This window comes from Polistes dominula, unplaced genomic scaffold (genome assembly GCF_049000335.1).
Source record: "Polistes dominula isolate Pdom_NZ unplaced genomic scaffold, Pdom_raw_medaka contig_281, whole genome shotgun sequence".
NCBI lineage: Eukaryota > Metazoa > Arthropoda > Insecta > Hymenoptera > Vespidae > Polistes > Polistes dominula.
Window position 1 is genome coordinate 95,033 of NW_028301067.1, and position 26,838 is coordinate 121,870.

The 26,838-nt window shown below is 35.3% G+C and overlaps 1 protein-coding gene and 1 pseudogene across 2 annotated transcripts; one reads left to right on the forward strand and one right to left on the reverse strand.

Annotated features, from left to right (window-relative positions):
- The first annotated feature begins 6,458 nt into the window (after window positions 1-6,458).
- Window positions 6,459-6,965, forward strand: LOC149031357 (uncharacterized). Its single transcript, XM_089176264.1, has one exon. The coding sequence runs from the start codon at window positions 6,459-6,461 to the stop codon at window positions 6,963-6,965; it is 507 nt and encodes a 168-aa protein (XP_089032390.1).
- A 14,776-nt stretch (window positions 6,966-21,741) lies between these two features.
- LOC149031358 (COP9 signalosome complex subunit 5-like) lies at window positions 21,742-26,609 on the reverse strand (annotated as a pseudogene). The gene is made up of 5 exons (XR_016177840.1): window positions 26,521-26,609; window positions 26,007-26,177; window positions 25,653-25,887; window positions 25,375-25,573; window positions 21,742-23,572 (listed from the first exon to the last, which is right to left on the reverse strand). The product of XR_016177840.1 is annotated as a COP9 signalosome complex subunit 5-like (transcript).
- Between the last annotated feature and the right edge of the window lie 229 nt (window positions 26,610-26,838).

Genomic DNA, 26,838 nt, shown 5'->3' on the forward strand with positions numbered 1-26,838 from the left:
TTATTTCCTACGGAACAAATCGGAGGTTCTAAATAAATTTAAGGAATTTGAAGCTCTTGTCCACAGGCAGACAGGTAACAAGATAAAAATTCTACGTTCGGATAATGGGAGAGAATATATTTCGAAAGAATTTCGAGATTTTCTACAATCGAGGGGAATATCACGAAAAATCTGCGCCGTACGTTCCTCAACAGAATGGACGATCCGAGAGGGAAATGCGAACTCTTGTAGAAAGTGCAAGGTCCATGTTGGTTTCAAAAGGCTTACCAAAATATTTGTGGGCGGAAGCGGTAAAAACGGCAGCGTACATTCTTAACAGGACTGTTACAAAACAGTTGGATGAAATGACTGCATATGAAAAATGGACTGGACGAAAACCGGAAGTACAACATATGAGAATTTTCGGAAGCATCGCCTACAAGAACATTCCCAAGGAGAGTAGGAGGAAGTTGGATAGTAAAGGTCTTCGTTTGGTTTTGGTTGGCTACGAAGGCGATTCTATAATTATAGACTATGGGACAAGAAATCACGGAAAATATATAGCCTGTGATGTCACCTTTAATGAAGAAGCTGCAGAAAATTTTGATGAAGAGTCCTGTAAACGTTTTTCTGTAAACTTGGATTTTGGAAATTATAATGAATCACTTGAAGAGGACGAAGAAGATTTTGAGTCGGCTGAATCATCAGGTGAAGATAATGACGAAGCATCTCCAAGTGTAAGTAACCGTCAACAGGATGAAGTGCAACAAACCGGTAGACAATTGCGCGATAGAAGAACATTACGTGTGCCAGACCGCTATAGTGAGTTTGGTTATGCCTCCATAGCGGATGTAGTGCCCCAAACGTATGAAAGTGCGGTGTCTAGTGTAGAAGCAGTGCAATGGAAATGTGCGATGAATGAAGAAATGAGTGCACTTCGTAAAGATAAAACATGGACACTAGAAAGATTACCAGAAAATAAAAAGACTGTAGCTTGTAAGTGAGTTTTTACTAAGAAACTGGACTCGAACGGTAATGTGCAGCGTTATAAAGCTAGGTTGTGGCAAAAGGCTTACTAACGAGAAGGAATTGATTTTTCTGAAACTTTCGCGCCGGTGGTTAGATATGAGTCTATTAGAATATTATTGGCGATCGCGGCGAGAGATGATTTGGAGTTAGCACAATTTGATATTAAAACTGCTTTCCTTCACGGTGAGTTGAAAGAGCTTATTTTCATGGAGCAGCCACAAGGTTTTGTCGATAAAGTAACCACGAGCAGTTTGTAAATTAAATAAGAGTTTGTATGGGCTGTACGATCCGAAAGGATCGTACGGTAATTAGCAGTATTCAAAATTCGCGCGCATCCACCTCATCGATTAAAGGTCTAGATCGATACTCATTGTGAGATCGATCAACTACTAGTAACTACCGAAGCGCCCCTCTAGTCACCCCCCACCTCTCGCCTCCCCACTTCTTACCCCCAGTCCGTACGCCCTGCTGGGACAGTACAAAAGGACATTCTTACAGTCCATTATAGAAAGCCTGTGAATACATATCGAAATCAAAGGAGTTAAGTTAAGTTAGTTAAGGAACGTAAGCGAAGCGAACGAGAGGTGAGATCTTTCCATTATATACATTTTATATCGACGGTATTTTCCCGCGTGGTAATACCACGTGGTGGACTCTCATTTTTATAATTAAATAACATCCAGGGTTTTTATGCCGCAAGGCTTTTCCCTGACGAGCCAATAAAAAAAGGCATTGTTTCTTTGTTTGGCTCAACCACGTGTTTTATTTTACACCTCAATCTAATCCTTTATTCTCCACTTCATAGCATATAAGTAATGATCAGAGGAATTTTATTGAAGAATCTTTTGGTCAGAACATTTTGGTGCAATCCTGTAAGGTGCGAGTTCCCGACTTCTGATTTACGAAGCAGTGAATAGACTATACCACACCGGGAAACCGTTAGAGAACAACGAAGTCGAGGGAGTCCGCCATCTTGTGAACGTCTACACCGTTCAGCGGAGGAGATCACGAAAAATCTAGAAGCGAGATAAGTAGTTTTAATTACCCGTGCGTACGCCTATACGTACACACCCTCATTTACTAATATTTTAAGGGAAATGCGTCTTCGAACCCCGTAGAAGTTCGCAATTTCTTTTTATGCATTAGCTATTTTTTGTAAAATTCAATCTAATATGAAAGACTTAATTTTAAATTTGAACGGATACACGATATATAATCGAATGTTATTCTCCATCTCGGAAAACGCTTTATTCTCGTACAAAGAACGATAAGATTTCGGCGGCTTCACCGCCACGCCACCTTCCTTTATTTGAACGGTCGACTAGAACGAAGACGCCGTGACGTCATCGCCGGACATCCCATCTATCGGATATAGTAGCGACAATCGTATACCCCCTCCAACGGCCTCTTATACTATACATAGGTATACCCCCTCCAACAATCTAGCCTCAGGGGCGCACCACGCGATCGAGAACTCAACGCGCGGTATTCATTCATATAAAGGGGATTTTTATATATTACCGTAAATTAATTTGAGTGGATTTCGAAAAGTAGAATAATTAATAACGGTTCGTGATGGCATGCAAAAACAGCTCGGACAGTCGAACAAAAACGGCTAGTTTTAGAATTGGGTTTAACGCACGTCGAAAATTAATCAATGAAGGAAATCTAAATAAGCAGGAAATAAGAAGGCGTTACGAACGACTTGACCACTAGTAGAGAAATACGAAACCTTGTATGAAAAGTGCGTTACTGCTATCAACGAAGCAGGAGGAGTCGATAGTTTAACTCAATCATAGAGAGATATTGCGCGATCGGAGACAAACTTCTTCAAACGATACGCACAGTTAACAACCCGAATAACGCTGACGAAAGCAACGATTACGAAAACGCGTAACAAATACCATTACGGCGCATTGAGATCCGAATTCGACGGGAATATAGGGAAATGGATCCATTTAAATCCAGCTTTTTAACCCTCGTAGACACGCGTAGTGATATATCGGATTTAGAAAAACACGTATACCTTCGCGACTCCCTTCGCGGCGAAGCCCTTCAATCGATCGAGCATTATCAATTAACTGGGGAAAAATATAAGGACGCGTGGGGAGCTTTACTGAAGGCGTTCGATGTGCCACGGATACTATTAGTTCGGGTAATCGACGCGTTAATCGACCCGACCGAAGGCCGGATCAGCAAAGGACGTAACGGATTCTTGAACGAACTGCGTTCTCACATCTCCACACTCGAGACATATAATGTAAGTTCGGTGGTCTGGCCAGTACGCCTCGCTGAACGCGCGTTACCCCGAAATGCTACAAGAATGGAATAAACAGATAGATTCCGACGAATATCCGACTATCGAGCAATTCTTTAATTTTTTAACCCGATATGCGCGTGCGTGTGCTCCACTGAAAACGTCATCAACGTCCGCGAACCTCGAGCCCCGCGCAAAACGTGGATATCCCGAAACGATGACTTTACGACCGCGAAAGCGACAGGATACAACACGCGTACGTTCCATACTCAGACTCTGGCTATTGTGTTCTTTGCAAAAGAGTGAAATTTTCTATACCGGTGCCCCCGATATTACGACATGACGATACAGGACAGACTGACAACGATTCAACAGTACGAATTATGTAGATTGCTTACGGAAGCACCGGGAACCATGTAGAACCTCGCGTTGTCGGATATTACAGGCCATACACGTCATTACATATAGATAATGACGAGCTAGATCACGAAACAGGAGAGCACACTCTCGCGAAGAAGGAGACCGTGACTCGCAATGACCCACCCTCACGCGTACCCGGTCTTTCAATTCGAGGTGAGTCATTTATGAGATTTGCGAAAGAGTAACTTACTATCAAATCTTTCGAGTTCCAGGCACCAACTTACGGCTGTCAAGCGTTAGAGATAACCATGATATTAGACGATAATATAGGCGGCTTTGCTACTCCGTTCAAGATAAGGTGAATTTAGTAAACAAAATAGAAGGAAAGTTTTCTAGGGAACATATAATCGTAAAGTTATGTGGTGTTCCTTGGCGAAGAAAGCCACGATTACAGTCACCTACGCGGTATAGTCAGTTCGTATCTCGGAAGAAATACACGCGTTCGACCGGAAGGAATATAAAAGTAAATAAATAATCGATTAAGGTATAGTCGTCGTAAAAACGAACCATAGGAAGTTGCTTTTCCCCACCGCGGTTATAAACAGCTAGACGACAACAAAGGTACGGGTCGTATTCGACGCCTCCGCGAAAAATATAAGAGACTTTTCTAACGACACCTTATTAGTCGGACCTATAATACAAGACACATTAGTAGAACATTTATTACGATTCCGGACATATGGTACGTATTAACAGCGGATATTGAGAAAATGTATCGGCAAATATGGATTATCCAGACGATCGTAATATCAACAGTATTTTGGTGAATAACGAACAGATTCGTTCGAACTAATACGGTAACATTCGGAATAGCGTAGACCGTTTCTTGCCATACGAACCATCAAACAACTCGCGAAGGATAAAGGGGCTAATTATCCACTCGGAGCCGAAATACTTAACCGCGATCTATACGTAGACGACCTCATTACGGGAACTGATAATGTCGAAACCCTCGGAAAGATACGCGTCAAATATTGAAATATAAAACGAGGCGGTTTTAATATACGACAGTGGGCGTCTAACTTCCGACCAATACTCGAAAATTTAGATATAAAAAACATCGATGTCGAGCTTGCTCTGAGGAAAATCCTATTTTAAAGACACTCGGTATTTCATGGAACGCACATCATGATTGTTTAATTTACTCCGTGGCAGTAGATATTCGCGAAAGAATTACCAAGCGACGAATTTTATCCGAAGTCGCAAAGATCTTTGATCCACTCGGACTTCTAGGACCCGTCATTCTAACAGCCAAAATCTTCATCCAAGACTGCTGGAAAACACACATCGACTGGGATGAATCGGTACCCAATACGTTACACACCTCGTGGATAAAGTTCGCAGAACAATTGACATTAATTGACAGTTTAACGATAGAAAGACGCATCACCTCGAGACCCGACGTGCAGGTGCATGGTTTTTCCGACGCGAGTCAATCTGGTTACGGCTTATATGTAAGATCGCGAGATAAATTCGGTAACACATATGTACGTCTACTTTGCGCGAAAGGTCGTGTCGCTCCCCTTAAGAATACCACTATACCACGTTTAGAGCTATGCGGAGCATTAACACTCGCGCGATTATATAGAGAAGTCCGAACTGCCGGCGGATTGAAACCCGACAAGATAACCTTTTGGTCCGATTCGATGATTGTACTGGGTTGGCTGAAAGGAGACTCCAACACGTTAAAATTATACACGGCGAATCGCGTGCGCGAAATAATGAAATCTGTGAAAATATATATGGCGACATGTGCGATCCGAAGACAACCCAGCGGACGCTTTATCTAGGGGACAACTTCCGCGCGATTTTTTGAGGAACGAGGCATGGTTCCGTGGACCACCCTGGCTCGCGCGACCAGAGACTAAGTGGCCCAACCCGACGGAAGGGGAAATTCTCGAATTACCGGACGTAAAGGAATTGTCGGTATTAACGACGCGAATCGAATCCGGAAATGTATTTCAGCGATTCTCCAACTACGCGCGATTATTGAAAATTGTAGCTCGATGCCGACGATGGCTCAAAACTAACTCGTATAAGGGAGAATGTCGACGGCGGAAATAACAGAAACAGAACGACGCGTTTTAAAGATCGTACAAAACGAACAATTTCACGCCGAAAGGGAAAGAGTAGAAACAGCGGGGGGAGTCAAGAGACAAGACTAGCCGCGTTAGATCCGATCCTCGACGAAGAAGGCTTAATTCGAGTGAGGGGGCCGACTTCGAAACGCGAATTTAAGTTTCTATGAGAGATATCCGATATTATTGCCCTCACATTATCACGTCACTGATCTCCTTATCCGAAAATTCCACGAACAAAATTTTCACGCTGGCATACAGACTACCCTCTATGCTCTTCGACAACGGTTTTGGCTTCTCGACGGTAAGAATCAAGTGCGAAGAATCGTACGTCATTGCGTGCGTTGCATTCGATTCCGTCCATCCGGCATCCGATATAAAATGGGGGATTTACCAGGCTCTCGAGTGCAGGAAACCACTGCATTCTCCCATGTCGGAGTAGATTTTTTCGGGCCGATCTACGCGAAGGAAAAGAAATACCGTAATAAGGGTCGCGTTAAAATATACGGGTGTATCTTCATTTGTATGACTATAAAGGCGGTACACATTGAATTAGTCAGCGATCTGACTACGGATGCTTTCTTGGCCGCGTTCAGGCGATTTGTGGGTCGAAGAGCTGTTCCAACTCACGTTTATTCTGATAACGGAACCAACTTCGTCGGGGCTAATAACCAGTTAAGGGAGCTATACGCCTGATGGAATCGAACGAATATAAAACTAAGGTCCGTGATTTCGCGATAGATCATAGGATATCGTGGCATTTCAATCCACCCCTCTCACCTCACTTTGGCGGTTTATGGGAAGCAGCGGTCAAATCTTTCAAACATCACTTTAAACGGGTCGTCGGTGAACTTCTCTTCACGTATGAAGAACTATCTACCTTCGCGATCGAAATCGAAGCTATTTTAAATTCACGCCCATTATGCCCCATATCGTCAGATCCGAATGACGTAACAGCACTAACACCCGCACATTTTTTAGTTGGAAGACCTATTACGACATTACCGGAGGAAGATTATGTTCAAACTCAGCCAATCGACTGTCCTCTGAAACATATCACGAAAGTGCGACAAGATTTCTGGCGACGCTGGCATATTGAGTATCTACGAGAACTGCAGAAACGACAAAAGTGGATACAACCCAAGAGAAAATCGAAAGGGATACCGTCGTCGTTCTCATCGACAAGAATCAACCTTGCATGAGATGGCCGTTAGGCCGGATCGTGAACGTACATCCAGGAGAAGACGATGTAGTACGAGTGGTTACCGTGAAGACGGTCCACGGTTGTCAAGCGTAATTGACAACTATTTGTCCATTGTTAATTCATTGTTAACTTCTTCTATTGTCTTTAAGACCCAACGGTTCCCTTGTACGTACAAGAAAGGCGCCTGGCCAGCGATAATTCGAGAATGTGACTAAGTCAGCAAAAATACGCTGAGCGATTCAGCGAATACGTCTAGCGTTATATCATAAGAATCGAATGAAATGTTCAATAACTTATACAACTAGGTGTACTTAACTGATTAATGACCTAGGTCGAAAGTATTGTAAATCGATGAGAATAAGGCACAACACAACACATGTATTAAGAATATCATTGATCGTTACACGCTCAACGGGGGAGTATGTACGATCCGAAAGGATCGTACGGTAATTAGCAGTATTAAAATTCGCGCGATCCACTCATCGATTAAAGGTCTAGATCGATACTATTGTGAGATGATCAACTACTAGTACTACCGAAGCGCCCCTCTAGTCACCCCCCACCTCTCGCCTCCCCACTTCTTACCCCCAGTCCGTACGCCCTGCTGGGACAGTACAAAAGGACATTCTTACAGTCCATTATAGAAAGCCTGTGAATACATATCGAAATCAAAGGAGTTAAGTTAAGTTAGTTAAGGAACGTAAGCGAAGCGAACGAGAGGTGAGATCTTTCCATTATATACATTTTATATCGACGGTATTTTCCCGCGTGGTAATACCACGTGGTGGACTCTCATTTTTATAATTAAATAACATCCAGGGTTTTTATGCCGCAAGGCTTTTCCCTGACGAGCCAATAAAAAAAGGCATTGTTTCTTTGTTTGGCTCAACCACGTGTTTTATTTTACACCTCAATCTAATCCTTTATTCTCCACTTCATAGCATATAAGTAATGATCAGAGGAATTTTCATTGAAGAATCTTTTGGTCAGAACATGGGCTTAAGCAGTCACCACGGTGTTGGAATTCTAAATTTACAAATTTTCTAAAGAGTTTTGGTTTCCATCATTCTGAAAATGATAATTGTGTATTTTTAGGGAAAGTGAATGATGCAGACGTTATTTTAGCTTTATATGTAGATGACGGGTTAGTGTTGTCAAAATCAAAAGAAGCGGTTAAAATGGTTTTAGATAAATTAAAAGAAAATTTTGAAATCACTATTGGAAACGGAAAACAATTTATCGGTATGGAAATTGAGCGCGACCGCAAAAATCGTACTATTAAAATAAAGCAGGACAGTACATCAAAAGAATGCTTGTAAGATTTCGAATGGAGGATGCAAAACCAGTTAGACACCGTTTGAGCCTGGTTTGCATTGTCATCACAAGAAAATGTAAAAATGTGTGATGTACCATATCGGGAAGCTATAGGTTCATTATTGTTTGCAGCAAGGGTCTGTAGGCGGTATTGAATTGCGGTGAATAAATTAAATCAGTTTTTAACGAATTATGGGCGGGAACACTGGCAAGCTGCGAAAAGAATTTTCAGTATTTGAAAGGAACGCTAGATCATGGAATTGTGTACGGAACAAGTGGGAGTAATGGCATTCTAAACGGGTATACGGATGCAGATTATGCAGGATGTGTAACTACTCGTAAATCAACGACAGGTTTTTTATTTGTATTAAATAATGGGGCAGTTTCATGGTCTAGTCAGAGGCAGCGTGTGGTAGCATTGTCAACAACTGAAGCGGAGTATATTGCACTTGCGAAGGGTACTCAGGAGGCTTGTGGTTAAAGCAATTTTGTTTAGATATTGGTTTAAAATGTGAAGCGATACCTATGAATGTAGATAACCAATCAGCGATTAAACTAGCAATTAATCCTGAGTATCATAAACGAACAAAACACATAGACGTTCGTTATCATTTGTGCGAGAAGTCTTCGAACGAGGCGATATTATTGTAAATTATGTCGATACCACACGGCAGCTTGCAGATGTTTTTACGAAGCCCTTGAGTAAGCAACAATTTGAAAAATTACGACACGGGATCGGTGTATTAGTCTAAATAAGTGGGAGTATTGGAAGAATATTTAGGCTAATGTAGTATTGGGGGTGCCGCGTGGCGTCGTGACGGTGCACTCGTGGACGCTACATTGTTCTTCCGTTGTTTCCTTTGTGTGCTGTGCGTCTCGAAGTGCGTCAGTTGGTTAGTTATAGGACGTCAACCGAAATGCGTGGACGTAGCGTTTCTTATTCTTAGTTTTTCTTTTGTTCTTTTATGTAATGCATATTATTATATCTGAAATATAGTTGTTCAGTATCTTAACCAAGAGTGTTGGAAATCATTAGATAGAATTTTCCAATAGTTACTATAATATTAGAAATTTATTGCTTTACCAGTTTGCAAGTAATCTACAAACACAATTCCTTTCGCATCCCAATAAACGGATTCTAACACCTTCTTGGCCGATTTTTGGACACAAACTCGTTTCGGAGCCAAAGAACCAGATTCAAACCACTCTTTAGCCTCTTGTTTTGATTCAGGATCATTGTAATAGACCTTAGTCTTATCCATAGTGATGAATGGACGCACAAAATCCACTTTATCCTTTTGAAAACGCTCTAAATGCTGCTGGGAAAGTCACATTCGAATGTGATTTTGTTCCATTGTTAACGAATGCGGCACTCATTGTGCACACAGCTTTCTGAAACCCAATACTTCAGTCAAAATATTACTTCCACTGCATAATGAGATGCTTAGGGCTTCTACTAAATCTCTTTCAGTCACTCGATGATTTTCCAATACAATATCCTGTAATTTTTCTGCGATTTCCGGTTTTGTTGCTGTTTTTGGAAGTCCTTGACATGGATTGTCTTCAAGGCTTGTACGACCACGCTTAAATTCAGCAACCCATCTTTCTACTGTACTTATTAAAGCCAAATAGTCCTTATACACTTTTAACATTCGTTTATAAATTTCCTTTCCTTTTAAACCTTCTAAAAATAAAAATTCAATCACTGCACGATACTTGATTTTTTCCATCGTAAGAAAATACTGTAACACGTCGATACTAAATAACCTGTAAACAAAAAATGAATTGACAGATTGAAATAAAACTTCACATTCGTTCATACGAAGAGAGTACTAACATAAAAAAAATATAGGGTAATAGCAACGCTTTCTTTTATCGAACCGCAAAACTTATTAAACAGCCTAGCCACTCATGATGATAATACTATAAATGAAAAAACGAGTGGTTTTAAAAAAACTACAATGTTTGTTTAAACCTTTAAGTTAACCTCGCTCGAGTTAACTCAAACGGCGCTGTATTCTATGCTGCTATAAAAATTTTCATTATTTTGTATTTTTTTAATTTATTTGCAAAAACAATGTTCAAAATCGAATTTTTTACTTAAAAAAAAAATTGATATTTTTTGGACGGGGTTTAAGATTTTGTTTTTGCTTTAAAGGGGTTATAAAACTAGAAAAACAATTCAAACAGGTTTTATAAACTACTGTTTATTTTTCAAATATAATGCGTACTAGTTTTATGTACAATATATCATAGATTTAACAATTTTTATATTTGAAATAAAGTTAGTTTAAGGCTAAACTAGATTTATTTAGTTGATAAACATTATCAAAAAAAAATTTTAATTTACAGGAGTACGTTTACTCAATCCTATCTTTGTATTTACATGTATTAGAAGGATCAACTGTAATCAAAATTTCTTCGATGAACTCATTTCAATTTGGTTTGTGTCGAGACACGGTCCTGGAAACACGAACAATTTGTTATTACGTTAAATCTTGGCTGTAACTTTTATTTTTCAGTTAACAAATTCTTGTTTTACCAAGGAGAAATTATGTCAAAGCAAACAATAGAAGAAGTAAACTTACGTCAATATATGCTATATTTGTTCGATGAAGGAATGGACTGTTTCGAAGCAGTGAACCAAATTAACGACACTTATGGGAATGTTTTGACAATATGGAAGTGTTATGCATGGTTTCGCAAGTTTCGATATGGAGATAGAAATCTTGAAGATGCCCCACAAATAAAAAAATATGATAGGTTGGAGTTATTGAAGGAGTTGATCGATTCAAATCCTTTTCAAACAGTTGCGGAATTATCATTAAAAATGAACCTTACAGAGAACACAATTAGAAGTTATCTTAAGCGCATAGAAAGGGTGTGGAGGAACGAAATGTGGGTTCCTGGAGAATTGATGGAGACGGTGCTCTTTCAACGGCGTACCATCTGCGCGTCTCTTTTGTCTCGGCAAGAAGCCGATCCGTTTTGCATCGACTGATTATTGGAGATGAGAAGTGGGTAGTAATCAAATATTCTGTACAAGAAAAACAATTGCTTTCTTTGGGAGAAGCATCTGTTTCGACACCTGAACAATCACGAACAATACAGAAGAGACTTTTTTGTATGTGGTGGGATACTCTTGGAATCATACACTATGAATTGCTTGAGCCTGGTCAGACCGTTACAACTATAATGTATTGCGAACAACTGGAACGAATGAAGCATGAGTTAGTAAAAAAAGGATCTGTTTTGGTCAATGGAAAAAACAGGATCCTTCATCAAGATAACACAAGGCGAAACGATGCAGATGTAGTTCAGAACAAAATAACGGAGCTTGGATTGGAACTTTTACCTCATCCACCCTATTCATTAGATCTCTGCATATCGAATTACATTTTCAATTCGTTAGAACGTAGATTAAGAGATCAAACCTTTAACAATGTTAGAGAGATGAAAACCTGTTTGGAAAAGGTTTTCAATGAACTATCAGTAATCGTTCTTCAACGTGAAATCTTACGATTTCCTAATCTCTGGCGTTGTGTTGTAAAATGTAATGGAAATTATTATTCAGTATAATATTAATTTCGCCAGCAAAAAAAATGTTAATTACTTTTTGGTTCCCCTAATACATGAATAAGCTTATATAACGGCGTATTTATATCTTTCATTTCTATTTTCATATGTGAACAGCTTCAAGAACAGTATATAATCTTAACACTTTACCAGCCGCTGTCACGTAAACGTGACTTTTTCTCCAGCATTAATCTTGCCGGCAGCAGAGCGAATTTGGAAAGGAAAACCCGATTATAAGCCGGAAATTATTTTCAGTGACCCATTTAAGAGGAGAGTATCAGCTAAAAATCGTTCATTGGTCACCGTTGTTGACAAAATAGAATAAAGGAGCAAAAAAGGGTAGGACAACGATCATATAGTAACTATAAGACAGCGAAAATGATTTGGCGCTTACTTCGAAACCTTGGGAATATCAGCATTTCGCTACATTCCATATTCGAAGTCCAGACTGAAACGGGACTACTCTATAAAATAAAAAAGTATTATAATAAATATCTAAGAAGAACTAAATAAGTTGTCAATAATGTGCAATAAAAATATTCACGAGTAAGTGAAACAACTGCATTTACGACCCGTTCAAACTGGATTGAACCGTTATTTTCTTTTAAACGATCTCAATGTTTCTTAGAATGCTGTCATTATAAAAATAACGCCTAAACTCTGCAAGCTGATTGGTTAGTTTTCATTTTTTTCGATTGCCTGTGTAAAAACTAAAGCATTGTCTAGATAATATTTTCCATCAAATATTGTATATTTAATTAATTGTGATTTTTTATTCAATTTTATATTATTTTGACGTATATAAAATATAAATTTTATGACTGCTGATTCTCATATTTAAAAATTATAAATTAAATAAACAATACATTTATTTAATTAAAATGAGAGAAATAGTTAATTTTAGTTAAATTATATGATTTATCGTTAATGGTCAACGTTTTTTTTTTTATGTTTTGTTTTATGTTTGTTATCTTGAAATTGTATATTTTTAGTTACTAATGTCAAAATATATTCCACTAATAAGGATAAAATTAAATAAGAAATATATATATATATAGAGAGAAGAAATATAAATATGTGTGTAAAATGAATTTTTACTTTTGTAACTAAAAGAAAATAACCATTACAATCTGTAATAGGATACAAAATCTCTTGTTATTCAAATTTATTTTCAGTCTTTCAATAATAAAGAACATAAAAATACATCAACGCTTATAATGTGAAATTTGTTAAAATAAATTAATAGTACAATAAAATTATGAATTATTTGCACTTTTTACGATATAAATGCAATTATATTGATGTTAAAATTATATTGTACCTATAAATCCTGTAATCTGAATATAATTTATTTGAACAAAAATATCCTATTTCTTGTATTTATATTTGATCTAAACATAAACAACAGTTTGAATATGAATAAACTAAATTATAGAAACAATGTCTATTTGTCTTTTGAATATTTGAATTAAACAGTTACTTTCAAACATTTAGTATGTATTCAATCTTTATATACAGTGACTTGAACAATTGATCAAATGTTCTCATAGTTTTTAGTATTTTCATAGCTTTCGTAAGTCACAATGTAGCAAAATAATTTAAATATGTTGCATAATTTAAGCAAAATTAAAGAAAATTAACAAATCTTTGATTTTATCAATTTTTTGTATCTGCGAAAACAAAATTTGAGTAACTCGTATACCCTCTTTTAGCTTTCAATACGGCTTTCTTGCTTCTTGGCATGCTATTTACTCAATTTTTGCACTGTTCAGGCTTAATTTTTTTCCTAGCGACTTTTACTTTTGACCACAATTCAATAATACATCTTGAATTATGATCGAAATTGACAACTGCTTTTTTCAGTAAACTCCATAGGTGTTCTATTGGTTTCAGATCAACAGACTATGGGGTGTTCCTAAAAAAGTAAATCCTTAAACCTTAAACCATTTTTTAGTTATTTTTTTCTGACTTTTAGGGTTGTTTTACTTGCTAAAAAATGACTTCTTTTGCGTTCTTATTCCAATTTTGGAAACCTACTCTCTTCTCTGCTTCTCCTTTCCTCCTTTTTCCCTCCACTCGTCCCGCAACCCCGCTTTTATCACCATATCTCCAGACCTTGTTCCTCCTTTCCCTCTCTTATACTCTCAATCCTCTTCATCCAATCTTCCCTTATTCCACTCTGATCCATAATCTCTTTTATCTTTTCTTCTATTCCTCTCCTGTCCTCCTCACCTATCGTTCTAATGCAACCTTCCCACAAATTCTTACACGTCTCTCTCTCCGACCCGCACACCCTGCAGCGTTTCCTTTTCTCCTCCTCCCAGTATCACCCTTCCCTCATCTCATTTATTAATCTTAATCTCACGACTCTTCTCTTCCTCTCTTCACTCCACTTGCTTTCCCAATTTTTTGTTAACTCCTCCGCTATCACTAGCCTGTACCATTTATTATATCTGGAGCTTTGTACCTTTTATCCACCTTTCGTCCTCCTGCCGCCTTCTTACCTCTTTTTCAATCTCTTCCGAACTCTTAACAACCTCCTCCCTGTCCTGCACTATCCTCTCTTTAAACCTTTTCCTCCCTTCTTCCCATTTCCTCTTCTCCATCTCAGCTTCTCCCCCCTTTTCTCTCTTCCGCGCCTCCTTTCAGCATTCTCTCGCCAGCTCACTTCCTTCTCCTCTCCTTAGCTTCTTCTCATACTTCCAAACTCTTTTCGCTGCTCTTGTTCCCAGTTAATCTCTTTTTCCTTCTTCTCTTATCATTTACCCTGGTGTCCTCCAATCTACTTCCAGTGTCTATCTCATGTACCTTTCCTGTACTCTCTTGATCTCTTTCCTCTCCTCGCACCCCTATATCTCCGCTCCGTAACTTAACACCGTCTACACCAGCGTGTCGAAAAGCCATATCTTCCTCCCCCAATCCTTGCTGAATATTCTTCTCCCTAATCCAGAGAACCCAAAACCGGTGGGTGAGGGGAAAGGGGGGGGGGAGGGAAAAAATTTTGTGGGGGGAAACGGATGTTATATAACGGGGCGAAGGAATATATTACCCCCCGTGGTCACACCTGGGGGATGGGGCCTCCGTGAGTGGGCGGCTGGGTTTACCTACAGGTGGGGGGGGGGAAGGGGGGGCCCCATACTTGCCTCATTACTGCCCCTGCTTTCTTTACTCTATTCCTTAAGTGCGCTTCCTGTCCTCCATTCTTTCTGAAAATATAGCCCAAATACCTGAACTCCGTCACCTCTTCTATCCTCTTTCCTTTCCAATTCCAGTCTATCTCTCTATTTTTCCCCCTCCTCTCCTAAATCTTAGTGTCTTTGTTTTCTCCACATTCACCTCTAACTTTTTCCTATTACAATACTCCTCCATCTTTCTCAGCATGCTTTCCATTTCTTATTCTTTTTCCGCAAACAAAACCATATCATTCGCGTATGCGAATGAGAGTATCCTCTTCTCTCTTACCCTTACACCACCCCACTTCCCTTTCATCAATTCCTCGTATAAATCTGCTGTAAATATGTTGAAGAGTATCGGACTCATTGGGCACTTCTACATGACCCCTTTTGCTGTCCAGAATCTATCCCTTTTCTCCCCTCCCATTGAAGAATTAGAATAAGTTTCTTAAATACGCATGTATTACAATTAATAATAGATATTAATAATTTTCTTATATGCGACTTAAAATGTGGCAGTAATTTACTTGCTTTTGAATGAAATTTGTCAGCTGCATTTGTATTTAACAGTGTTCTTATTGAGTTATAGGAGATATTAAAAATACTCTTTCTTATATCACAATTTCCTTTATATTTTATATTATAAGATGGAAGCACGTCTTTACACAATCAGGAGTAGAAAAAGAATAAATGAATAACGAATAAGCAAAAAGAAAAATGTTTCGTCGCCAAGCACTTCGGATGCAGCTGCTCCTTGGTAGGGATAAAAAAAGTAAATATTAAGAAGGACCGCCCATTGATAGAACAAAACACTCTGTGTCCCAAACCGGATATTGGATATTATTTATATTCATAAATGTATCCATTATATTTTGTAGATATGGTATCATAAACGCAGAATAACGAATACTGCGTAGAATTCAACACGCCCCCTCAAAATTTAATCGATTAAATCTTTACATTAAATTGCTTTTATGTCATTTTAAATAAGATTATACTATCAATAATTAATTGATCAAAGTAAAGACGAAACATCCACTAAGTTTGACTCTACTTCTGGGAACAAGTACATATTATCCAATATTCATTACTAAGGGGTGGGAAACCCAGAAAAAAAACTCACCCAGACCACTTAAAACAATAAATGAATACATAGTAAATGATTTTAAGTCTGTTATCCATATAACTATTTCAGTCCCATTCCATCTCTGAATTCCAGAAATTTGACTACTGGCAATGGCTTACTTAAAGTGTCTGCTACTTGGTTACCTGTAGGAATAAATTCGAGTTTTATTACACCTTTTTTAACTTGTTCTCTTGTGAAATGGTACTTGATATCTATATGCTTCGATCGTCTGTGATTGCTTTGATTATTTGCTATACTAATGCAGTCCATGTTATCCTCGTATATTACAATCGGTTCGGAAATAATTATATTAATACTAAAAGCCAATGATTTTATCAAGAGTGCCTCTTTCACGGCTTCGAAGAGAGCCATATATTCTGCCTCTGTAGACAAAGTAGCTACCGATGCTTGTCTTTTCGTATTTCAACTGATGGGACATTGTTCGTATAACTTAAATAAATATCCAGTTGAACTTTTTCGATCCGTTTGTTCACTACATCCCCAATCAGAATCGACATAACTACTCAATATGTTCTTATAGTCGGTTCAAGTGTAAGTTAATTTAATATCAGCTGATGCTTTAAGATATCTGAGAACTCTTTTAAGGTTTGGCCAAAGTTCTCTGTTACTTTTATTTGAATACCGACTCAGGATATTCATAGCAATACTCAAATCGGGTCTGGTACAAACCATTACGTACATCAAACATCCAATTAAATTTTGGCAGGGTGCATCATATTTTTCATCCGAATTCAAAGCTAAATGATCTAATATAGTAGGAAGAGGCGTACTAACGGGCTTGTAATCTTGCATATAAAACCTTTGAAGAATAGTTTCGATATATGAACTCTGATCTAATGTTATTTTTCCTTTGATTCTCTTAACTATAATTCCTAAAAATAATTTAATTTCATTTAAGTCTGTCATGCAAAACATATTCATTAGATAGCTCTTAAAAGCAATCATTTTCTCCATCCCAGCAGTCACAATTAAAAGATCATCCACATATAGTACCACATATATATTCTCCAATACATATATTCTTTTTATCCAAAATATAAATGCAACGATCTACTGACAAATTTCAGAATTCTTTTTCTAAAAGGACTTTATCAAACATCTCGAATCAACATCTAGCAGATTGTTTTAAACCATATAAAGCTTTATTCAATTGATTACTATTGCTTTTTACGCCCTTAGGAATCCTCATGTAAATTTCCTCTTTTAACACATCGTTCAAAAATGCGGTTTTCACATCCATATGATGAACTAATAAACCAGGATTATTTGCAAAAGCAAGGAATCAAAAACTTGAAATCCTAGCAACTGGTGCAAAAGTTTCATTATAATCTATCAAATATTTTTTACTAAAACCTTGAGCAACGAGTCTAGCCTTGGATTTAATTTGATTCCCAAATTCATCATTTTTACCTGCAAATACCCACTTGCAATCGACAACGTTCATATCTTTTGGCTTCGATACCAAATTCCAAGTTTTGCTCATAATAAATGAATTTATTTCATCTGTAATAGCTTGTTCCCATTTTGCTTTATCATTTCTCGTCTTTAGTTCTTCAAATGACATGGGAATTGAATAAATTATAGATTGTGTAGTCAACAGATAATCGTCATTCATAAATTGTCATTCTCCATTTCATCATACGAGATAGGAGATCGTTGTTTAATCCTACCACTCCTTCTGGGTCCTATACTATCATTAGATTTCCTCTCTTTAATATCCTTAGATTTCGGTTCTACAGCTATATCTGTTTCAGGTATAATTTTACTTTTTATGGGATCTACTATTACTTTCTTTCTCGACCTTACCATATCTGATTTCTTACTATCAGATTTATTTCTTTTACATACATCTGATTTCTCACTATCAGATTTATTTATCTCACCTCTCATTTCTACTGATTTGGGCATCACACTTGACGCATCAGTTTCATGTGAATCTCCTTCCGAATTCACTTCTTTCAGCACCGGTCGAAAGTTCAAGTAATTGATTCCATTTACTATTACATCCCTTACTATTTCAAATTTTCTATACTTAACATTCCAAATTTTATATCCATTCGATACAAATCCTACTAATATAGCTTTGTAAGAATTTTCATCGAATTTAGACATTCTAATTTTATTATGCACATAGACTGTGAAACCAAATACCTTCAGATATTTTAAGCACGGACTTTTATTATGCCATAATTCAAACGGAGTTGTATTTATTGTAAGGGCCCGCGTTAGAATTAAATTAATTGAATAAATTGCAGTTAAGACTGCTTTTCTCAAAAATTCCTTTTCTTGATCAGCACTATTTATCATAACCCGTGCTTTTTCGGTTATAGTTCTATTTATGCGTTCTGCAATGGTAACTTATTTCCTTTTGAACGCAATAATCTTTCATTTCATTTGATAGATATTCTCTACCATTATCACAATACAAATTGACTAACTTTAAATTAAACCGAGCCTCACTCTTTGCAACGTAATCTTTGAAAAATATGTAAACATCGGACTTATGCTCTAATAAATAAGTTACGCCATAATGCGTATATTCGTCAATGAATGTTATAAAATAATTTTTGTTATTGACCACAGAAGGAGTGATTGGACCACAAATGTCTGTATGAACCATAAGCAATGGTCGTGTAATATGACACTTATCTTTTTCCTTATTGAATGGTAATCGTGCTTGTTTACTGTAAAAATAAGCTTCACATAACTGATCATCCGGGATGACCTTTTCTAAGTGAGTCATATCCTGAATCATTTGCTTATTTTTCCACTGTAAAAATTTTGTTTTTCCAATATGCCCTAAACGCTTGTGCCATAATTCATAACTATCATTTTTACTGTTACTTACTTGAGTGTTAATTAAATTTACCTTTTTTGCAACATCTAATTCTATAGATATTAGATTGTTTGAAGGCTTACCACAAATCACCGTTTTACCATTTTTAGCGATTACCACGCCGTTCTCATCGAAGATGATACTCATCCTTTTCTCCTGCATTTTCCTCACGGACAGTCAGTTGTATGGTACGTCCGGGCAGTATAATACGTCTTCGAGGACTCCACTTGAACCCATGTTAATCGTCATGTGTATCTGTCCCTTCCTGGTGGCCGTGACGAATTCCCCATTCTTCGCTACCAAAACTTTAATGGGAGAATGTAATTCGACCGCAATTGAGAACACGCTATCATCGTTCACAAAATGATCCGACGAACCAGAATCGAGGATGAAAACTAGTTTTTTTTCCGGGTGACTTGATACTCCCCAGTCATAAAGGCAAATCCAGATATATGCTCATCTGTTGTCTTTCTTGTCGTCTGAGCAGTACGCACATTTTTATTCCTCTGCGTCATTTTAAATTGTTGGTTTTTCTTGTAGTAGAAACAATCTTTCATTCTATGTCCTTTGCTTCCACACTAGTGACACTTCTCATCAAATGAATTTCTGTTCTGCTTAAAACCTGCCCTTTTCTGATTTTGACTTCTATAGCTGCCTCCTTCGAACCTTACGTTGTTAAAATGATTTCACTTAGAATTTCTTGTTACGGGAGTCTCAACTTGCAACACCTTTGTACTGGTGTCCATTCTCTTGCTATTAATTTTTTTCTCACGGTCAAGCAGTTTCTTTTTCTCAATGTCCAGGGCAACGTTGGTTTCTGTCATCATCGTTTTGATGACAACCAACACTGTACTATACGTCTCGGATAAACTTGACAAAAGAAGTGAGACTACCTCATTCTCCCTCACGGTAACACCTGCAGCCGATAGTTCATTTATTAATTCGTCAAATGTTTCGAAATGCTTCTGTAATTGTGTGTCTATCTCATTTTTATACTTAATAACCTCTTTCTAATAGACAATTCGGTGGCCGTACTTTGGCTTTCATAAATTGCGTCTAAACTTGCCAAGATGGACTTCGCTGTACTACCACTTGTATCATACTTGAGAAGAGTATCCGCTAGATATTGTACAATTGTACTTTTGACAATACGTTCAGCTTTAGACCAACCCGTAGTAGCTAATGACGGAGGTTCTTCGTCAACCACTTTCAACACATCGAGTTCTTGCAATAGATTTCTCCCTCTATGTTTCCACGCACTGTATCTTGTACCGTCAAACTGCGGTATGTTTCTTCTGTCTTTAGACATATCTATTTTCACTAATTATATATATAAGTAAATCTAAAATGAACAACACACAAACCTTAAACACAATTAATGCACAGCGTGATCTGGGCCCAAAACCTGTTGAGTTATAGGGGATATTAAAAAATTACACTTTCTTATAAAACTATTTTCTTTTTATTTTATATGATAAGTTGGAAGCACGTCTTTACTCAATTAGCAGTAGAAATGGAATAAACGAAAAACGAATAAACGAAATGAAAAATATTTCGTCGACAAGCACTTAAAAAACACAAAATAACCAAGTGCTTTTTTATCAAATGATTTTGTACGGCATTCTTACCACCTATAGATCCATCAAAAATAATGAAAAAACACGTAGTGCCGTTATAAAATAGTAAGCCACAAAGTCGGAAAAAATTTTTGATTTTCTGAAAAAACCCCGGGTCTATTTCATCATTTGATTTTGAACGGCGTCGGTTTCATACAATTTCAATACCTATTCTAATTGATTATTTCGCAACACCGTACAAAAATCATGCAACAACGGAGAAAAATCAAGGGTTGAAATATGGAAAAGGTGGATTTCAACCCTGGATTTTTCTTTGCATTTGCGCATGTTGACCGTGAGTGTACCCTCATGAATCGTACGTAAAACAGTTGTTATCTATTTCAACAGGCTTAGAATATTTTGCAAAGAATTTTTTTATTTGAAATAATATCAAACATGAAAATATGATGTCATTCAAATTGCGAATACATTATTCTCTCATTGTATAGATTACTTAATTTTGTATAATTGATTTAAATTCGATTTAAGGGATAACACCATTATAGAGCCCGAAAAAAGCCTTTTTTGGGAATTTTTTTTGCGAAAACTAAATGAGGAATAGAATTTCTTTTTTGAGGGTTGGTTCATCATATATTGAGCTATGTACACAAATATTTGTATTGATTTTAGATAGAAAATGGCATAGTCGGTATTCGTGGCTGAACAAAACCCTGTTTTTTTTTTTTTTTACTAAAATGGGCGGTCTCATACCTGGACAACTATGAGACCTAGAATAAAAAACAAAAAAAATTCTTAATATATGTACTATTATCTTGAGAAGTACATACGGATTTTTGTCTAAGTCAAATTTTGTGAAAATGACGCAACTTTGAATAAAACAATCGACTTTTCTACGACAAAAAATGTAGAAAGTTGTTTATAAAATTAAAAGTTTACATTCAATTAAAAATTGAATATGTACTTTTGTAGATAATACAACTATCAAACTATCTTCAAAATTGTCGAGTTATAAAATGCATAAGCAACAATGAGATTTGTCTAAAAATCATCAAATTTAAATCTTAAATATCATTTAAATGGTGAGGTTTACGGAAAAAATATAAGAAACCTTTTTTGTAGAGCATTTAATTTCCTACAAAATTTGTTTTAAACATTTTTCTGTACAATTAATAAATAATGAGGTATGAATTTTAATCTATTGGACTGAAAAAAAATAAAAAACTGCGATGCGGAGGATCTTCCTAATAAAATTAAGAGCTTATATTGGGTGAGAATTCTTGTAAGGTGTCTAGGAACCCATTTTTTCGTGGCACTCGAAAAAAAAAATAAGTCATTTTTTTAACCCACCCTAATATATATATAACATACAATGAATTTTTATACATGTGTACGATAAAATAGCAGTGGAAATTTACAAAGAAATAATGTTATTAGATTTTCCTGCACGCGCCGCCATCGTGCATAGTTCTATGTTTTACTAATTTATTTAATATTAATAGTTTTTAAAATTTGATCAAAAATAATAGATGTTATTAATATAAATATACTGCAGCTATTTTGTAAACTATGTCTACTTAAAAGTAATTTTATTTTTCGAATTTTAAAGCAATAAATATTCGTTTTCATGAGTAATAAAGCTTGTCTGCATTTATGTATTTATATACACAATATATTATATTACAACAAAATTATTATTACAAAAGATTGCTTCTGTAATGCTTGCTACATTAGCAAAATTCAATTTACACAAACAATCTTTTTTTTTTTGAATCTTCCAAATATTAATAGTATTGAATCTTTGAATAATTTTTTCATTTCCTACTAACATTTTTCAAATGAAAGTGTCTATTAAGAAAAACTTTTGAAGTAGGTTACTAATTGTTATTTCAATGGAAAATTGAATAATCGGCATAAAAAATATATATTTATAAAAAATGCATAAATTCATTAAAAATTAATATAAATTGCATTTCGTCTTACCTCTAAGAGAATATTACTTTATTTTACTTATTCTCAAAGAAAATAATTCAAAAAAATGCTTTATTCCGAGAATTTTAATATTTTTGCAAACAGTGATCGTTTCAGTGACCTACTAAAAGTATATTATGTATATTTCATAATAAAAATGAAAACTGTAACGTTCTCATAGAAGAGCACATGTGATATTTCTACATTCCAAATATTAATTTTTTCACTTGTGAAGTACAAAAGCACAAAAGCGCTTTACAGCAATTAGAATATTGAAAGATTAAAACCGAGAGATCCGGATGAATCCGGTCATTACGGTGATATATAAAGCTTGAGTTAAAACTTTACACTATGTACATACTTTCGAACAGATAAAAAATGTGAAAATATTAGAAATTTTGGATACACCAGGTTTTTTTTTGAGTATTCAGTCTTGTAAGCATATACATTTATATCTTAACAAAATATGAAAAATTGCAACTTAAAATAGAAAAACAGTATAAATTTCATTGCTTGTATTGCAAATGCATTTATATTTGGCTCTCTCTTTTCACTTAAAATTAACTTATGATGAATGTGAATAAGTAATTTAATCATAATCTATCTTATTCGCTCCAACTTGATTAAATAATCTTTCTTTAATCATTTGCGTCATTAAACCATGTATAATTTCAATTGTAGTTTTAGAGCTATCACGTGCTGCTTGTGTAAGATTTGTTGCTGAATTATCACCTCTACTCGTTCTTTTTACTGTCACTTCAGCTTCTTCTAATTTATTAGATAAATCCAATATTTATCCTGTAATATAATCTGTATTTGTTAATAGACTGGGAGAACTAAGAACGCTCACCCAATATTTATTCCATAAAGAATCTAACAATTTTCTATCTAATGATGATATAAAATATGATATTTCTAAAGAATAATATTGATTACAATGTACACCAAAATCTTCGATTTTTTCTAAAGGTATTGTTTGATATTCTGATTTCTCCTTATTAGGATTTTTATAATCTTATAAATTAAAAAAAGTTATTTTAAGATAAGTATATATATATATATATATATATATATATATATATATATATATATATATACGTAAGTATATACAGTTGCATGCAAAATTATCCGGCCAAACATCACTTTTTGATTATGTAATATATAAAGGGTGCAAAATGCAAATACAAATTTATCATCGTAAAGTATTTTTATTTTGTTATAAAACCATGTAATTAGAAAATTATATATAACAATTTATAATTATTTATAACAAGAATAATAATTTTTGGTTTTTCATAAATAACTGGCAAAGCACAAATTTCGCACTATGTATAGAAAAAACTGAAGAAAAAATAATCAGAAATAGTAATAAAAAATAAATATAAGAAATAAATGTTAAATTTTCATCAATATTTGGTAGCCATATCCTTTGTAGCTATCACAGCAGCACATCGGTGAGGCATCGATTCAATCTGTTTAATGATTTTATCTTGACAGATATTTTTCCACTCTTCTTGAACTTTTTCCCCACAAATAATCAGCTTTATTCGCACATGTTTTAGACCCTAATTTTAGTTTTAGCTCTTGCCATTAATGCTCTATGGGATTTAAGTTCGGAGATTGACTTGGCTACTCTAAAACTCGGACTTTTTTCTGGGAAAAAACTGTTGAAGGAGCTTTAATTGATGTTTTGTCTCATTATCCTGCTGAAATATCCATCCTCGTGGCACGTTTTGACGTGCATAAGGCAGAATTACATATCTAATATGATATCTCTATATTTAATAGAGTCCATTGTGTCTTCAATTTTAAAGATTGGGTCAACGCCTTTCCAAGAAAATGCACCCCATAGCATAATGCTACTTTTTCACCGTGTTTTACAGTGGGTAATTTGATATCTTGAATCATATCTAGTACCTTTTGGTCGTCGAACATATCTTCTCCCATCGTTTTCAAACCCATTAATTTTAGTTTCATCCAAAAAGATCACTTTTTTCCAATCTTCAATAGTCCAGTGCTGATGTCTTTTTGCGAATTCCAATCTGTCCTTCTTATTTTTCTAACTGATAAGTGGTTTTTTAACAACAATAGTGGGACCGAAAAATCCCACTTCTTTCAACCTTCGTTACACAGTACTTTTACTAATGTCAGCAAAATTATCTTCGCGTAACTAGCGTGCATTGATTGCAGCAATTTTTGTTACGTCTGAGATAAACCTTTCTTTTAATTACTCTATCAACACGATTAGTTATTTTTCTTGGTCGCCCAGGATTGCGTTTAGTTTCTAAAGAACCCGTTGCCTTAAATTTAATAATAATATTGTTAACAGTCGATTTTCCGATAGCCATAATTGTTGATATTTCACGGAAGACTTTTCCTTCATCGTGTAATTTTTATAATTAATTTAGGAATGTTTAAAGAGACGTGCGTTTCGGCATTTTGACAAAGTGTTACTGATCGTACAATACAGAAAAGACAACAAACTCAATGTTTACATACATTTGCGACTGATAACGTGAACATAGCGAAGTAAATTACATTTTACCTTGATTAATAATACCTTTATAGAACATGAACGGATATTTATGAAAAACCAGAAATTGTCATACTTGTAACAAATAATTGTTAATAGTTATAAACAATATTTAAATGACATATTTCGATGGCATAATAAAAACGCTTTACAATAATATATTTGAGTTTTCATTCTGCATTTAGTAAACCACACTAAATGATTAAATTATGTTTGGTCGGATAATTTTGCATGCAACTGTATAAGATGTATTAGAATCATATTTCTATATAACTTTTGATACGCACTTTTGGATAAGTTCTAAATGCTCCTAAGCAAACTTTACCCGCAGAAATAGTTTGCACAGGATCAATTACAATAGCGACAAATGGATCTTGATAATTCTGATTCATAAGTTGTGTAGCCACATCAATACCAGATAACCAACATCCATAACCTGGATGACTATGATACCAGCCAATAACGTTCTCTAATCTGTCAACCTAAATGGATATTTTATTACATTAAACAAAATACTATGACATTATGCAAGAAACAAAATGATCTTTTTTTCCATTTTACCCGTTTTATATAATCCATATATACAGCCATATATTCATATGCTTGAGCTTGCGCATTAACCCTTGTTTCTGTCCCTTCAACAGGTAATGCAAAAGAATTCATAACAATCATTACATTTCCTAGTACTTTTCCAATCAGAACACCCATTACTTCGTTTTTCTTACCAGAACGTGCGTGCATTAGCATTTTTAACAAAGCTAATGCTGAGATTTTAATATCTTTGAAAAAATGAGGACTATATTGAACAAATCCAATGCATTAGAAAAATAAAATAAGATTTCTATACTTAACTATTTCTATATTTAGCATAATGTTAAACTTATGGAAACGTTTATATATTTATATTAGACCTACTTTTTTTCCCATGGCTTAATACACAATATCTCTTGGTTTCGTTGTTTATCAAATTTGTAAATTTCATCACTAGCACTGATTGTTTCAACTTCATTTGACATTTCCCAAGTCTTCTGAGCAATAATACTTTGATCACTGGATGTACTAGCCATTTTTTATTTTCTTGTAAAGCTACAAAATATCACAGATTGAACAAATTATCTTTCACAATTTTAAATAAAAACTATGATAAAATTCATGTTTAATCAAGTTCATCATATATTACATTAAGTATTAGACATTCGCAATAACTTGATTATCATTAAAATTATAAAATTGATATACACATAAGTTCTAAGAAATTTACATATTTCATTTATTATAGTTAGCAAAATATTTCTTCTTCTTATAATAATAATAATAAACAATAATTTTTTTAAATGTAACTTAATTTAAAATAAATTCATACAAATATCTAACACAAACGAGCATTGCAATATAAATTTTCAATAATGAAAAGAAATTATTATCCTACTTTAATTAATTTAAGTTGTTTTCTAAAATTATCAATAATAACGAACTTAACAAACAAAAAATTGAAAAATTAAATCTCTGTACTTCGAATAAGAATACTGTTATCGACATCTACTGCCATTGCTTAGAGTTATATTTAAGTATTTCTTGTATAAAAATCAAAGGTAATGACAACAGTAGGTATAAATAAATATTTCAAATTCTATTGGGAGTACATTTAAGTTTCCACCATTTGACAAAAGACTGCGCCACCAGCAAGTTATGTGTGGCTGCTCTGCTCGTCAAGTATCGATTTCCACCGCCAGGCGTGTTCCGATCA

What these genes read in the sequence shown, in the direction of transcription:
- LOC149031357 (XM_089176264.1), top strand. Translation starts at nt 6,459, where the DNA reads ATGGAATCGAACGAATATAAAACTAAGGTCCGTGATTTCGCGATAGAT.